The sequence below is a fragment of the Myotis myotis genome, unplaced genomic scaffold, assembly GCF_014108235.1.
Source record: "Myotis myotis isolate mMyoMyo1 unplaced genomic scaffold, mMyoMyo1.p scaffold_m19_p_22, whole genome shotgun sequence".
In the NCBI taxonomy this organism is placed as follows: Eukaryota; Metazoa; Chordata; class Mammalia; order Chiroptera; family Vespertilionidae; genus Myotis; species Myotis myotis.
In genome coordinates this window covers 7574152-7588586 of record NW_023416327.1, presented here as the reverse complement: position 1 = coordinate 7588586, position 14435 = coordinate 7574152, and the positions used below count along the sequence as shown (strand labels likewise).

General features: G+C 47.7%; 1 protein-coding gene across 6 annotated transcripts in view; it reads right to left on the bottom strand.

Moving 5' to 3' along the window:
* Positions 1–8145, bottom strand: part of RNF149 (ring finger protein 149) — a 42303-nt gene extending 34158 nt beyond the window's left edge. For 3 of the 6 annotated variants that reach the window (XM_036355465.1, XM_036355466.1, XM_036355467.1), the window contains exon 1: positions 7544–8145. In XM_036355465.1, the coding sequence (XP_036211358.1) occupies positions 7544–8003 (460 nt within the window). In that variant the 5' untranslated portion in view covers positions 8004–8145. The remainder of the gene's footprint in view (positions 1–7543) is intronic. The other 3 variants (XM_036355462.1, XM_036355463.1, XM_036355464.1) reach the window with 2 other exon arrangements.
* Between the last annotated feature and the right edge of the window lie 6290 nt (positions 8146–14435).

Genomic DNA, 14435 nt, shown 5'->3' with positions numbered 1-14435 from the left:
ATGTTCCAAATGAAAGAACAAGACAAAACTCCAGAAGAAGTAAACAAAATGAGACATGCAATCTGCCAGATGCAGAGTTCAAAACCCTTGTTATAAGGATGCTCAATGAACTTAGGGAAAAAGTAGATGAACTTAAAACTTCAATAAAGATATAGGAAACATAAAAATGGAATTAGAAACACAAAAAAGAACTGAAATGAAGAATATATTACAGGAAATCAACAGTACAATAGATGAAGCAGAGGATCAAATCAGATATCTGGAAGGCAAAGAAGCAGAAAATAATCAGAACAGAAAAAAAGAATCCAAAAAAAGAGAATTAAGAAAAAAAGAGAATAGTATAAGGAGCCTCTGGGACAACTTCAAGCATACCAACATTCACAAAATGGCAATGCCAGAAGGAGAAAAGAGAGCGAGAAATTAAAAACCTATTTGAAAAAATAATGTTGGAAAACTTTCCAAATCTGGTGAAGGAAATAAATATGTAGGTCCAAGAAGTTCAGAGTCCAAAAAAGATGAAACCAAAGAAGCCCACACCAGCACACATAATTAAAATGCTAAAGGTTAAAGACAAAGAGATAATCTTAAAAGCAGCGCAAGAAAAGCAGTTAGTTATCTACAAGAAAGCTCCCATAAGACTGTCAGCTGACTTCGCAACAGAAATTTTGACGGCCAGAAAGAAGTGGTTTAAAGTGATGTAAAGCAAGGACCTACAACCAAGATTTCTCTATCCAGCAAAGTTATAATTTAGAACTGAAGAACATATAAAGAACTTCCCAGAAAAGAAAAAGCTTAAGGAGTTCATCACCACAAAACCAGCATTACATAAAATGTTAAAGGGTCTTCTTGAAGAAGAAAAAGAATAAAATGGCAACAAACACGTATCTATCAACATTTAAATCTAAAAAACAAAACAGACAAACAAACAGACCAGAAACAGACTCAGAGATTAAGAGAACATTTTGACAGTTGCCAGGGAGGATGTTTGGAGGATGGATGTAAAGGTAAAAGGATTAAGAAGTACAAATTGGTAGCTATCAGAATAGTCATGGAGATGTAAAGTACAGCATTGGGAATATAGTCAATAATATTCTAGTAACTATGTATGGTGTCACCTGGGTATGAATTTGTCAGAATGATCACTTAGTAAGTTATATAATTTCTAATCACTGGGTTGTACACCTGGAATGCATACATTATTGCATGTCAACTGTAATTGAAAAATAAGAATTATATAAAGTAAGAAAAGTGTTATTCATAAAAGACTACTGTTCTCTGCAAACACAAAATGCACATCTCTCTTAAGGTCAGGGACTTCTTTTTTAAATCCTCACTCGAGGATATGTTTATTGATTTTAGAGAGAGAAGAAGCAGGGGAGAAACATCGATGTAGAAAGCAAAACATTGATCAGTTGCTTCCCAAACATGCCCCAATCGGGGAATGGACCCACAATCTAGGTATGTGCCTTGACCTGGAATCAAACCTGCAACCTTTTTGGTGTATGGGATGATGCTACAATCAACTGAGCCAGCAAGTCAGGGCAAGGTCAAGGACTTCTTACACATCTTTGTCATCTCCCTCCACCCCCAACTATGGCCTCTTCCCCAAACACAGCTCACAGCTCTGAGCCTTGTCATATTTGGCACTTAGTAAACAACTATCAACAGAATGAAAGTGCCATTCCTAAAAGGCCATACCAAGATTTCAGCTAAAGAATCATCCAACTTGCCAAAACCGGTTTGGCTCAGTGGATAGAGCGTCGATCTGCGGACTGAGGGGTCCCAGGTTCGATTCCGGTCAAGGGCATGTACCTGGGTTGCGGGCACATCCCCAGTGGGAGATGTGCAGGAGGCAGCTGATCGATGTTTCTCTCTCATCGATGTTTCTAACTCTCTATCTCTCTCCCTTCCTCTCTGTAAAAAATCAATAAAATATATTAAAAAAAAAAAAAAAAAAGAATCATCCAACTTATTAACCAACAGTAACTACACTAAGGCTAATCTATCCTATCTAATAATAGAGAAACATGGTAATTAACCATAACTTCGCTATCCTTCCCATTGGCTAATCAGTGAGATATGCAAATTAATCGCCAGCCAAGATGGCAGCCGGCAGCCACACAGCTGAAGCAAACATGAGGCTTGGTTGCCCCGGCGATGGAGGAAGCCAAGGTTCCCCACCTGCGCAGCCCAGCTCTGAGCTCCAGATGCAACAATGTTGCAATTATAGAAGCTAAACAAACCCAGAAACCTGCTTTCAGCCGCCAGCGGGCTCAGAGCTTAGAGCGCCAGTGATGGTAACAGAGTTTCAATTTATAGAAGCTAAACAAACCCAGATACCTACTTTCAGCCAGCCAAGGCCTCAGAGCTGGAGCCGGGCCTCAGAGCTGGAGCCGGCTCTCAGTTCCAGTGACAGCCATAGAAGGTAAATAAATCCCAGAATAAAAAAAGAAAGAAAAAAAAGAGGCTGGGAGCTTCAGTCACGCACCAGCCTGAAAATGGCCCTCAGCCCCTCACCCAGACTGGCCAGGCACCCCAGTGGGGACCACCACCCTGAAGGGGGTGCGACCAGCTGCAAACAGCCATCATCCCCTCATCCAGGCTGGCCAGGCACCCAAGCGGGACCCCCACCCTTATCTGGGACACCCTTCAGGGCAAACCAGCCGGCCCCCACCCGTGCACCAGGCCTCTATCCTATATAGTAAAAGGGTAATATGCAAACTGACCCTAACAGCAGAAAGACTGGGAATGACTGGTCACTATGACACACACTGACCACCAGGGGGCAGATGCTCAATGCAGGAGCTTCCCTCTGGTGGTCAGTGCGCTCTCACAGGGGGGGATCTCTGCTCAGCCACAAGCCAGGCTGATGGCTGCCAGTACAGCAGTGGTGGTGGGAGCCTCTCCTGCCTCCTCAGCAGTGCTAAGGATGTTTGACTGCAGCTTAGGTCTGCTCCCCGCTGGCAAAGGGACATCCTCTGAGGGCTGCTGGGATGCCAGAGGGATGTCTGATTGCCATCTTAGGCCCAATCCCCCCAGGGAGCAGGCCTAAGCCAGTAAGTGGTCACCCCCGAGGGGTCCCAGACTGCAAGAGGTCACAGGCCGGGCTGAGGGACCCTCTACCCCCGAGTGCACAAATTTTTGTGCACCGGGCCTTTAGTATATATATAAAACCCTAATATGCAAATAGATCGAACAGTGGAACAACCAAACAACCGGTTGCTATGATGTGTACTGACCACCAGGGGGCTCACACTGAACATGGTGGGCCTCAGCTGCGGCGGGATGGTAGAGCAGGTGAACCAGAATAAAAAAAGAAAGAAAAAAAAACTGAAGTGCCAGACCAAGGCGGGGTGCGCCTCTGGTGGTTACTGAAAATTCTTTGCTCCTGAGTACCAGTCCTGCCCAGCGCTTGCATCTGCTGCCAGCGCCAGCCCCGCTTGCACCCACTGCTGGTGCCTGGCGCCAGCCCCAATCACTCGGCACCGTCAGTGGGTGCGAGTGGCGGCTACCAGCCCTGATCGCCCCTGAGGGTTTCTCCACCTTCCCCTGCTCCTGAGTGGCAATCGCTGCCGCTTGCACTCATTGCTGGCACCGGTCCAATTTCTCCGTGCCGTCAGCGGGTGCGAGTAGGGCCGGTGCCGTCAGTGCATGGGAGTGGTGGCGGCGGGAGCGGGGCTGCTGGCAGACAGAGGACTGGGGCCTGCGGTGGGAGGGGCTGGGCAGGGGCGTGGAGGATAGGCTGAGACCTGCCCCTATGCCCACCGCAGCCTCGCAGCAAACAGTTCCTTTCCAGGTGCATGAATTCATGCACTGGGTCCCTAGTTTATAATAATAAAAGCATAATATGCTAATTAGACTGGACGGCCGAACAGCAGAACGACTGTCCAGATGACCTTCCGGACAACCATCTGGGACCACGCTGACAGCCACTGGCGCCAGGCCAGCCAAAGCAGGTGCAATGCAAATGTTTGGGGGCCCGGCCATCACCCCATGATCACCCCGCAGAGGAAGGCCCAGGCCACCAGCCGACGGGATGATCGATTGGGAGGCTCCATGATTGCCCCAAAGAGTGAGGCCCAGGCCACCAACAGGGGGGCTGCGGTAGATGGGTGGGGCCTCCCTCTGTGAGGGTGCCGGCAGCCGGGGTAAGGAAGGCCTACTCTCGCACGAATTTTGTGCATCTGGCCTTAGTACTGTATAAAAGATTTCATTTTAATTATTTGACTTATATCAATTTTTACTGATCATGTTCAAACTAATTTCTAGCCATCTTCATTGTTGCTTATTGCTCTCACTAGGTGCAAACTCCTCAAAGGCAGGTATATGTCTTACCTATTTGTCTCTGAGAAGATACAATACTTGGCTCAGTACCTGTTTGCTAAAGGGCATCCACTCTGGGCATTAGTGTAACACTTCTTATAGCTGTTCTGACAGATAATTATCTTAAAGTCATGATTTATTTTAGAGCCACAATGTAATACTGATATAAACCCAAAATATCTTATACTGGATTCTAGTAGAATCAAGCAACAGGTTTAGAAAAACTGGAGAAAGTCTCCCTGAGACTCTCCTGATTCAATTTGAGAAGCGGCCATCTCCACCGATTGCGTCTAACACCAGGGTTACACAGGAGCACCACTGCATCCCAGGTTTTCACTGGCTCTAGCCTGATTCTGACACAATACTAGAAGCCTAAGTCTGCACTGCCTTCAAGGCTGTGTGTAACAGTTCAGATTCATCTTCGTCAGACTGGTTCTTCTGACTTCATTACATTCATTCTGTTTTAATTCTATCTCACTCTCAAAAAGTCATGATACATTTGTACCCTTACCCCCAGCTGGGTTAAGTTCTGTGAGGGTCCTGCTTTTCCATCTTTACAGTCGCCACCATTTGGGCCCTTCTATTTCTACTTGGACTCACCCAACAGTCTAACTGGATTCTCTACTTCCAGTTTTTCTTGTGTTTAATCCATTAGTCACACTGCTACCAAACTGTTCATCTCCCTTTAAGTCAGTGGTTCAAAAAGCTGGATGATTGAGTCATCCTCTCTCTTCACTCCCCGCCCGCCCCCGCCCCCTGCAACACTTGGCAATGTTGTTGTCACAACTAGTGGATAGAGGCCAGGGATGCTGCTAAATGTCCTGTAATGCACAGGACAGTCCCTCCCACAACAAAGAATGATCTGATAGTCTATTGCAGCCGTGGGCAAACTACGGCCCGCGGGCCGGATGAATAAAACTAAAAAAAAAAAAAAAAAAAAAAAAAAAAAAAAAAAAAAAAAACAAAAAAAAGACCGTATCCTTTTATGTAATGATGTTTACTTTGAATTTATATTAGTTCACACAAACACTCCATCCATGCTTTTGTTCCGGCCCTCCGGTCCAGTTTAAGAACCCACTGTGGCCCTCGAGTCAAAAAGTTTGCCCAGCCCTGGCCTATCACCTTGTTGCTTTGGGCCAGTCATTTAAATTCTTTGAATGTTAGTTTCCTCATTGGAAAAACGGGGTTAAAGTACCACCTTAAAGTGCTGTCAGGAGGATTATGAGAGCGCTGTGTAACAGTAGTCGCCAGTCTTTCGGACCTCACGGACCAGCAGTCTGTGGTCGGCGGGCCACCGGTTGGCGAGCTGGTCTAGAGAACACTGAGCAGTACGCTAAGCACTGGGCACGTTCACACATTAAAAACTGCTGTTCCTTTCTTCATTTTTCTCAAACAGAATTATTCTCACGGCAACAAGGCTGGAATGGACACTGGTAATGGGAACAAATGCCTACGAGAAGAGTTAAAATAAGAAGTGCTTTCCTGGGCCTGGATAAACTGCATGTCAATAATACAAGCAAGGTTGCTGAACCATGGTTAGGACCAGTCCTGTTAGTCTGGAAAGATGTTAGTGTCTTTATAAGAAAGTGCAGATTTAAGTCCCGCCAGTGTGGCTCAGTAGTTGAGCATCGACCTATGAACCAGGAGGTCATGGTTCGATTCCTGGTCAGGGCACATGCCCAGGTTGCGGGCTCGATCCCCAGTGTGGGGTGTGCAGGAGGCAGAAGATAGGTGATTCTCTCTCATCATTGATGTTTCTCTCTCCCTCCCTCTTCCTTCCTCTGAAATCAATGAAAACATATTTTTTTAAAAATGCAGATTTAGGAAACTGCAGGTTGATGAGCCTGCCATTGGAAAGAAAATGGCTACATTAGGATGTTAGAAGTGATTGAAAGGACCCAGAATCAGAGAATCCTGACCCAACTGCCAAACGGGAAGCACCGTGGATCGGATGTACCTGGAACACTATGTGCGATCTGATGGGCAGGCTTTTCCTGAGTCTTGGGAAGCGTGGCTTGTGTACAACCACAACTGGGTAGATCTGTAATCATTGGAATAACTGCCCAATACGAATCTAAATGGACATCTCCGTTTCCTCTCCAAACCCACTTCCTTTCTGTGGCAACTGAGGAATTTTGCTTCTACATCTTGGGCCAAGCGCCCCACCAGTGTCCTGGACGCCATCCCTCAAAGGCCTTCCTCTGCCGGTTTCCTCTTCTCTATCCTCCACTTCAAATATGCCTCACCACCACCCACCGCCCTGGCCCCACAGTTCCTGCCCTCTCAGCACCTCCCCAGCCCTTCCAGGCAACTCAGTGTCCGCTTCCTCCCTCTCAACTGACTTCTGTTCCTGTCACTCCTCTAAAATAGGGCAAATCCAAAGACTTTCCTGTCTTCACTTTACAGTCAGGCTCTGAACTTGCATTCAAAAAGCCAAAACAGAATGAAAAACAAAAGTACTCGCAGTAGCAGCAGAAACTTTAAAAGATTCTAATAACAGTAAGTTCAGAATGAGTCATGATCTTGCAAGAACAGAAAGACATTTCTGCTGCGTACTGGTCAAAGGCACTGACTCTGGTCTGAAGACACCTCACAAAAGGAGACTTTTAAACGATCGCCACTTCCTGAAAACGCAACCTGCTGCCCTGGGGAATGCGTGTATGTAGGAAGGCTCACCTGGCAAAAAGCAAGATCTTTTCTTGAACCAACACGGCATTAAAAATTTCATCCAAACTCAAGGCTAAACGAATCTGATGGGCAGTCAAGCCAGTATCATGACCTTTACATTCAGTAAGTGAGACAACATATCCAAACTGAAATCCAGGCCTTTTGGCTCAGAGGTAAGTCCGATTTCCCGGCTCGGCTGAGGACGCTCAGACATGTTTTCAGAAAGTCAGAAACCGATGCCACCAAGCCCCTCTACCCGGGGCGGGGCCGCCAGCCTGCGGTGCCCTGCGGGAAGCTCAGGTTCCTGCCCCGCCGGCTCTGGGGGACGGAGCGTGGAAAGGGACCGCGAGGAACAATCATGAGACTCGCCAGGTTGGAATCACTCGCCCCCCCTGTGGGTTTTCATTTCTCTCGCCCCCGGCACGGCCCTGGGAAAAGGGCCAAGGCGAAGGTGTAATCCGTGGGTAGGCTGGCGTCCCTCCTGACAGCACCCCGGGGGTCGCCAGCAAATCCAGGGCTTCCCTGGGTCCCCGACGCCCGCCCGCCCGCTCACCCGCGTGCGACAGGGGCGCCGTGATGTTCCCGTGGCGCTCCTGGTTGTAGATCACCACCGCCGAGGCGTTCCTCCGCGCCGCCACCAACACCTTGTCCTTGAAGGTGCAGCCCCCACGCGCCACCAGGGCGACCCAGGGCGCGGCTCCGCGGCCGCCCGGCGCGGGCACCACGAAGCGCGTGTCGGGCGCGCAACCCTCAGGGTCGCCGTCCCGGGCGCCCGGGACGCCCACCAGGCCCAGCGCGCCCTCCTTGGGGGAGCTGTCGCCGAAGCGGCCACTCTCCGAGACGCTGCACACGGTCCGGTTCGTCTGCCGATCCAGGTACTCCAGGCTCACCACGGCCGAGTACCACTCGAGCGCCTGGCCCCCGGCCCCCGGCGCGCACAGGGCCAGCGCCAGCAGCGCCGGCAGCGCCAGCGCACTGCGGGCCTCGCCGCCAGCCTCGGGCCGCCGCGCCATGGCCCCACCACCGGGAGCAGGAGCGGCCGCGCGGGCTCCCCGGGCCTGCGGGAGCGAAGCCGGCGCCAGAGGAAGCCGAGGAGAGAGGGCCGAGCGTCCGCCGCCAGCGGGAGAACGCGAACCGTGGGCGGGCGCAGCGCACGCGCACCCGGTGGAGCGCAGGGGGCGGGGCGACGGGAGGGGCGGGGTTACAGAGGAGCGCAGGGGCCAGGTGACTGGGGGCGGGACTATTGGGCAGCGGGAGGGGCTATGGGGGCAATGGGCGGGGCTATGGGGCAATGGGCGGGGCGGCTGCGGGAGCCCCGGGTGAGTCGCCACGGGGAAGTGACCGCCCAGAAACGGGAAGCTTCTTCGCCAGGCGTGGGAGCGGGATTGTGTAAAACCCTCAGCGGATGATTATGAAGAATTTTTTAAAAAACATTTTATTTTTAATATTTTTTTTATTGCTGTCAGAGAGGAAGGGAGAGGGGAGAGAAACATCACTGATGAGAGAAAATCATTGATCGGCTGCCCCCTATTGGGGATCAAGCCCGCAGCCTGGGCATGTGCCCTTGACGGCAGTCGAACCCAGGACCCTTCAGTCCGCAGGCCCATGCTCTATCACTGAGCCAAAGCAGCCAGGGCTGTTTATGGAGAATTTACTGTGGCAAACGACTTGCTTGTCTAAGACATTTAAAAGTCCAATTAAATTCAAAGCTTCATTTCCCAGAAACGTTTTGCTACCAATTTTGTAATGATAATGATTCCTTAAAGCTTTTCTCAAGTATTATACTCACAAGAACCCTTTTATTATGTTTTTTATATATAATCTGTAGTTTTGAAATAAGTGCATCAAACTTAAATTGTATAGTAATAAATAAATAAAAAGACAAAAGAAATAGTTTGGACATAAGTAAACCTGCCCTGATAACCTCTGCAGGAAAAGAAGTTGATTCTCACTCGCCTCTCTCCTTGGTACAGGGCCCTATGCTGGTCAGGTAGGTGGTTGCCACTCCCACCAGGTCTTTCCGTTGGGCCTTAAACCCCCTCACATTTTCTGTTTGTTATCAATCTGGCTTGGACTGCGTTTTAAAACTGTGCTCCAAAATGCAGCCTGGCCCACACCCCTAAGTTTCCCTGAAGTTGAAATTTCCTCTCCCTTTCCCATCAGGAGACTAGTTTTAAAAGGCTGAAAGGATCGCACGCCTAGAATAGGGAGGTAAGGGGCAGCGCTCAGAGAGTTGTGGAATGGAGTTCTCCCTTGCTAGTGCGAGTGGTGTTTTTGGGGTGCCGCTGGCGTAAGAATTTCCGGAGGCCCCCAGAGGAGGATGAGATGTGGTAGAAATCTTTATTTGAGTGGGATTACATTCCTCCATTTGCAAAGTCCCATTTCCCTTAAGCTAGTCCCGGGAAGGGTGTAGCTGGGGGTCAGCAGAGCTAAAAGCAAAGCCACTGTCCAGTTTCGTTCCCTGGAGTAGCTGAGTGGGCAGGGCAGCAGGCTAGCTGTCGTCCATTAGTCCATGGCGTGTGGGGTCCACGCGGCGGTGGGCCCAGGGGCGAGTGCAGAGCATGAGAGCCCCAACGCCAGGAGCTGGGAAGGAGCCTAAATACCAAATCTTCCTGTGCTGGCAGTGACCATGCCTATACACCTACGCTGTTCCCAGGTGTGGCCCGCAGGCAAGCCTCCCCCTGTCTCCTAGGCTTCACTGGGCGTGCTTCTATTCCGTTTTGTCCAGTCCCTTCCCCCAGGCTCTGGGGAACAGGTTTGGAGAGTGTTAAACTGCAGCTTTCGGGCACCAATGGCTTGCCTGTATTCTCTGGCCTCCCCTTTGCTCCTTTCCTGTTAGTTAATAGCTGTGTAAGTACCATGGTATCACTAGGACCCCCTTCTGTGTTCCAGCAAAACAACATACTTGTAGTTCCCAGGACAAGCCTTGCAGTTCCATGCTGTTTTACAAATTCCTTCTCTGCTTCGTGAAATCCTGCTCCTGGCTCTTGTCTTGGCAAATACCTACTTAATCTTTAAGTTTTGTGGGTTTTTCCCCCCCAAATTTTCTTTATTTATTGATTTTGAGAGAGAGAGAGAGAGAGAGAGAGAGAGAGAGAGAGAGAGAGAAACATTGCTTTGTTGTTCCACTTACCCTGCACTCACTGGTTGGTTCTTGCATGTGCCCTGACCTGGGATCAAACCCACATGCTTGATGGTGTGGACAATGCTCTAATCCACTGAGCTACCCGGCCAGGGCAGTCTTCTAGTTTTAACTCAAAGGTTGTTTTTTCTGTGAGACCTTCCCTGGCTCCTCCTCTTTCCATGTTGCTCATGTAGGCCAGCTCACACATTGAAGTTGTATTGCTCTCCAGTACAGTCTTTAGCCTTTTGATAATGCTGCGTTTCCTGAGGGTCGGGATTTGGTCTTTGCTGTTTTCATGACTCTGCCTCAGCTAGCAGAACGTCAGGTGTGCCTAAAACTTGTAAAATGCTCTTTTGACTGTTTCAGAGCCGAGGACTCATGGTTGTTGACAGGCATGTTGCTCAGTGAAGACCAACCGGCGAGTAGGAGCGGGCCTACAGTTGTTGAGCCTAGGCCCACTCCAGCCCTCGCTTATTATTTTCACGGCCCGCTTCAGACCTCAGCTGGTTCCCTCCTGACCCAAAGCTGTCACCGCTGACTCAGACCGGCCGGCTTTCCTCACCAATACTAGCTGCCAAGTGCGCTCAGCCTCTTCAGTTCCCTCCCCTTCTGTCCCAGAAGCAAAGCTGGTCGCCTCACCCCACCACTCTTTATGCTGGGAGTGGGGGGATTGGGTAGGCAGGCATCATTATCTTTCTTTTAATTGTTTAATAATGGAAAAATATCAACTGTTTCTAAAAGTTGAGGGGCTAGTATAATGAAGCTCTATGCACTTGTAACTTAGATTCAGCACTGATCAATCATGGCTAACTTCATTTGTCGTGCACGCCGTCACTTCCACTTGACACTATTAGATATTATTTTGAAGGAAATCCCAGACATTGAGGGGAAGCAGAGTTTGCCATCCCAAAATATGCCTTTGGGGAATATTGATTATTTTAAGGTGGTTATTTTTAAGATAAAAAAGACTTAGAAACTTTGCGCCTCCCCCCCCCCCCCCCCCCCCCCCCCCCCCGCCCAAAGGAATTCAGATAGAAAGACCTGCTTCAGGAAGACAGCCTTAGCATACTCACCTTACCACGTAAGAATTAAGCGTGGCAGACAGGGAGGTCCCAAGTAAGTCTTATGAGAACCCCCTCTGTGTCCTGTTGTTTCTGGGGGGCCTGGCAAGAATGTGCTTCCTTCTCATCTTCCTGTGAATTACCTACTGTCCCTTTGAAATCCCAGACCCCTGCCTCCCTCTCCGTTGTCCAGAATGGCATGTGAATCTCAACTGCCCAATGTGTCCTGGGTCTCATATGTACATACACAATGGGACGGGAATTTGGACTGGATCGCGCGGTGTTCCCTGGGCAGGATGGCTTTTCCCCAGTTCTTTGTCCATTGGAGTCGAAGAATGAAACCACAGATGGAAGATGGTATAGCAAAGGTGTAAATTCATTGAAGAACAAGCACAGACTCCCATCTGGGGAGGAGGAGAGCGTCGCACTGAGTCCCTTTTCCCTACGGTTTATAAAGGCTGCAGGTCTTTGTGCCTTGATGTCCCCTCTGATTGGTCACCATCCCCTTCTGATTTGGTCACTATAGCAACTCCTGAGGCAAAGGTTGAACCTCACATGGGAACCTCATGCGGGACACCTGAGGCTCTCCTCCCTCATTGTTCTCCTATTCCCTCTGGGCTTTCTTCCTCCTTCCCTTTATTCTGTAAATGTGTACCTTTTGCTACTCCCAGCTCCCTTCTCTTATGGAAATGTAACATCTGCTGCTCCCTTGTCTTATGGAAATGTATCCTTTTGCAACTCTGTGGCCTTGTGTGTTTTTTATGGACCCCTTAAGTTTTTAAAATTTCCTAAACTTGCCTATTTCAGCCCTAAAAACTCCCATTTTACCCAAAAAACTCCATTCAAAAGTATATTTGGTGCCCTGGCCATTTTGGCTCAGTGGATAGAGCATCAGCCTGCAGACTGAAAGGTTCAATTTCAGTCAAGGGCACATGCCCGGGTTGCGGGCTCGATCCCCAGTAGGGGGTGTGCAGGAGGCAGCCGATCAATGATTCTCTCTCATCATTGATGTTTCTATCTCTCCCTCTCCCTTCCTCTCTGAAATCAATAAAAATATATTTTATATATATATTTGGTAATTTTATCCTGTTAATCTGTCTCATGTTAATTTGATTCCTAGTCCAGCCAGAAGAATTTAGAAAACTATTTCTCTGCCTACACAACATCAAAACTTATCTGTAAACATTTTAATGTTCAAAAACAAAACATAATCACGATATTATCACAAGTTTTAAAAAGCAAAAACATAATCACACAAAAAATTTGTCCATAACTCTGTTGCTGATGGAAATGGGGTCTTTCCACGGAGTTGCAAGAAAAGCATTTCTGGGACCCACACATGGGAGGACATGGCTTAGTGGTAAGTTCACTGGGACTGAAATAAATGTCCCCAGGCCTCAGCTGTCTGTCCTGCTCTAAGGCCTGTGCCCGGAGTTCTGTGCCGCAGGCTCAGTCCAGTCTGGTCCCCGTCCCCGTCCGCCGGCAGCTTCTGTTCCGCCGGCAGCTTCTGTTCTGCCGGCGCTCGGGCTGGCCCTGTGCTGGGGCACCATTTGGAGCCCTGTGGTCTGCTGCGGGCCCCAGGTGGCTGCTTTAAGCTTGGGAAGGACCAGGCGCTTTTTAAAAACACATGTTTTTATTGAATTCAGAGAGAAAGAGAGATGAGAGAGAGAAACATCAATGATGAGAGAGAATCATGGGTCAGCTGCCTTCTGCTTGTCCCCTCCTGGGGATGCAGCCTGGAACTAGGCACGTGCCCTGACCTAAATCCAACAGTGACCTCCTGGTTCATAGGTTGATGCTCCACCTGAGCCACGCGGCCTGGCAGGGCCAGGTGCTTCTGGAAACTAGCCCATCACTTTCCCAGGCCCGTAGGGGCTGCACTGGGCCCTCCCCTAACCAATCCATGTCCTAGATCTTCTGGGCTCTGTGTCCCTTTCCAATCCCATCCTGCATAATTTCCCCTTTCTGCATTTGGCTGATATTTTGGCTGATGGCAGTTTAGCATATTCTTATTTCCCTATATTTTCTGAGAACTGGTAGTTAGGTCGAGGTCTGAGCTGATACAGCTTAGATTTTTGGCAAGAACACGTCGTAGATGGAGCTGGGCACTCCATCTGTGAGCACATTATGTTGAGGTGCCTTTCTGTTCTGTAATGTTAGTGGCCACTGATGGTCATTACCTAAATCTATTATTTTATTAAGGGTTTGCAAAGTAGTGATATTCTAATTCTATCATTCCTTCTTCATTTATGAGCTGGAATACTGTACAAAAAAATTACCCCTCAACCAATAGAAGTGCAAATTTAAATGTTTAATTCTCTTATTTATCCATTTTCAGAATAATGAATCCCCAACCTCCCTCCAAGGATCCAGTTCCTTGCTGTTACTCTTCCTGAGGCCACATACTGCCACCAATGTGCTACTTAGCTGTCTTCCTTGCTTTCTGAAGTTGGCTGACCAGCAACCATTTCTATTGGGAATCTTCTTCTTCTTCTTCTTCTTCTTCTTCTTCTTCTTCTTCTTCTTCTTCTTCTTCTTCTTCTTCTTCTTCTTCTTAAAAATAAAATGCTTTTTCAAAGGCTACAATCTGTGCCCTGGTTTTGTAAAATATAAAAATATAAAAATAATACAAATATAAAAATAATACATGTTCACTGTAAAAGTAAAAAGATCCATAAGATATAGATAAATTGAAGAAAGTTAAAAATATCATATTATAACAGAAAAATACTATCAAATTTTGGTAAACCACATTCTAGTCTTGTTTCTATGACCCTGTAAATATTTGTTTAAATGACAAAATACAATGCATATTGTTTGTTTAATTTGCCTTTTAAAAACTCAGCAAAGTTTCATGAACATTTTTTCTATACCATGAATGCACTTCTCCACGATCATTTAAATGGCTGCATGGTATTTCAGCATTTGAAAGCAGCACTGCTTTTATAATCAATTCCTGGTTTTGGACATGTAAGTTGTTTCTTGTTTTTCATATTATAAATAAAAACAGAATTTTTTGTTTATAATTTATAATGTATTATAATTTATATATTGTAAATTTTTCTGCTTATCATTTATAATAATATTTTAAATTTATAATACTTATCAATGAAAAGTTGCACAATCATTTGATTCTTCTCTCATAGAATCAGTTCCTAAAATTGAAATTGCTGGACCTAAAAATGGGCACTGTAAACAAATTCTCGCAGGGCTGGTGTGGCTCAGTGGTTGAGTGTCAACCCATGAACTGAGAGGTCCTG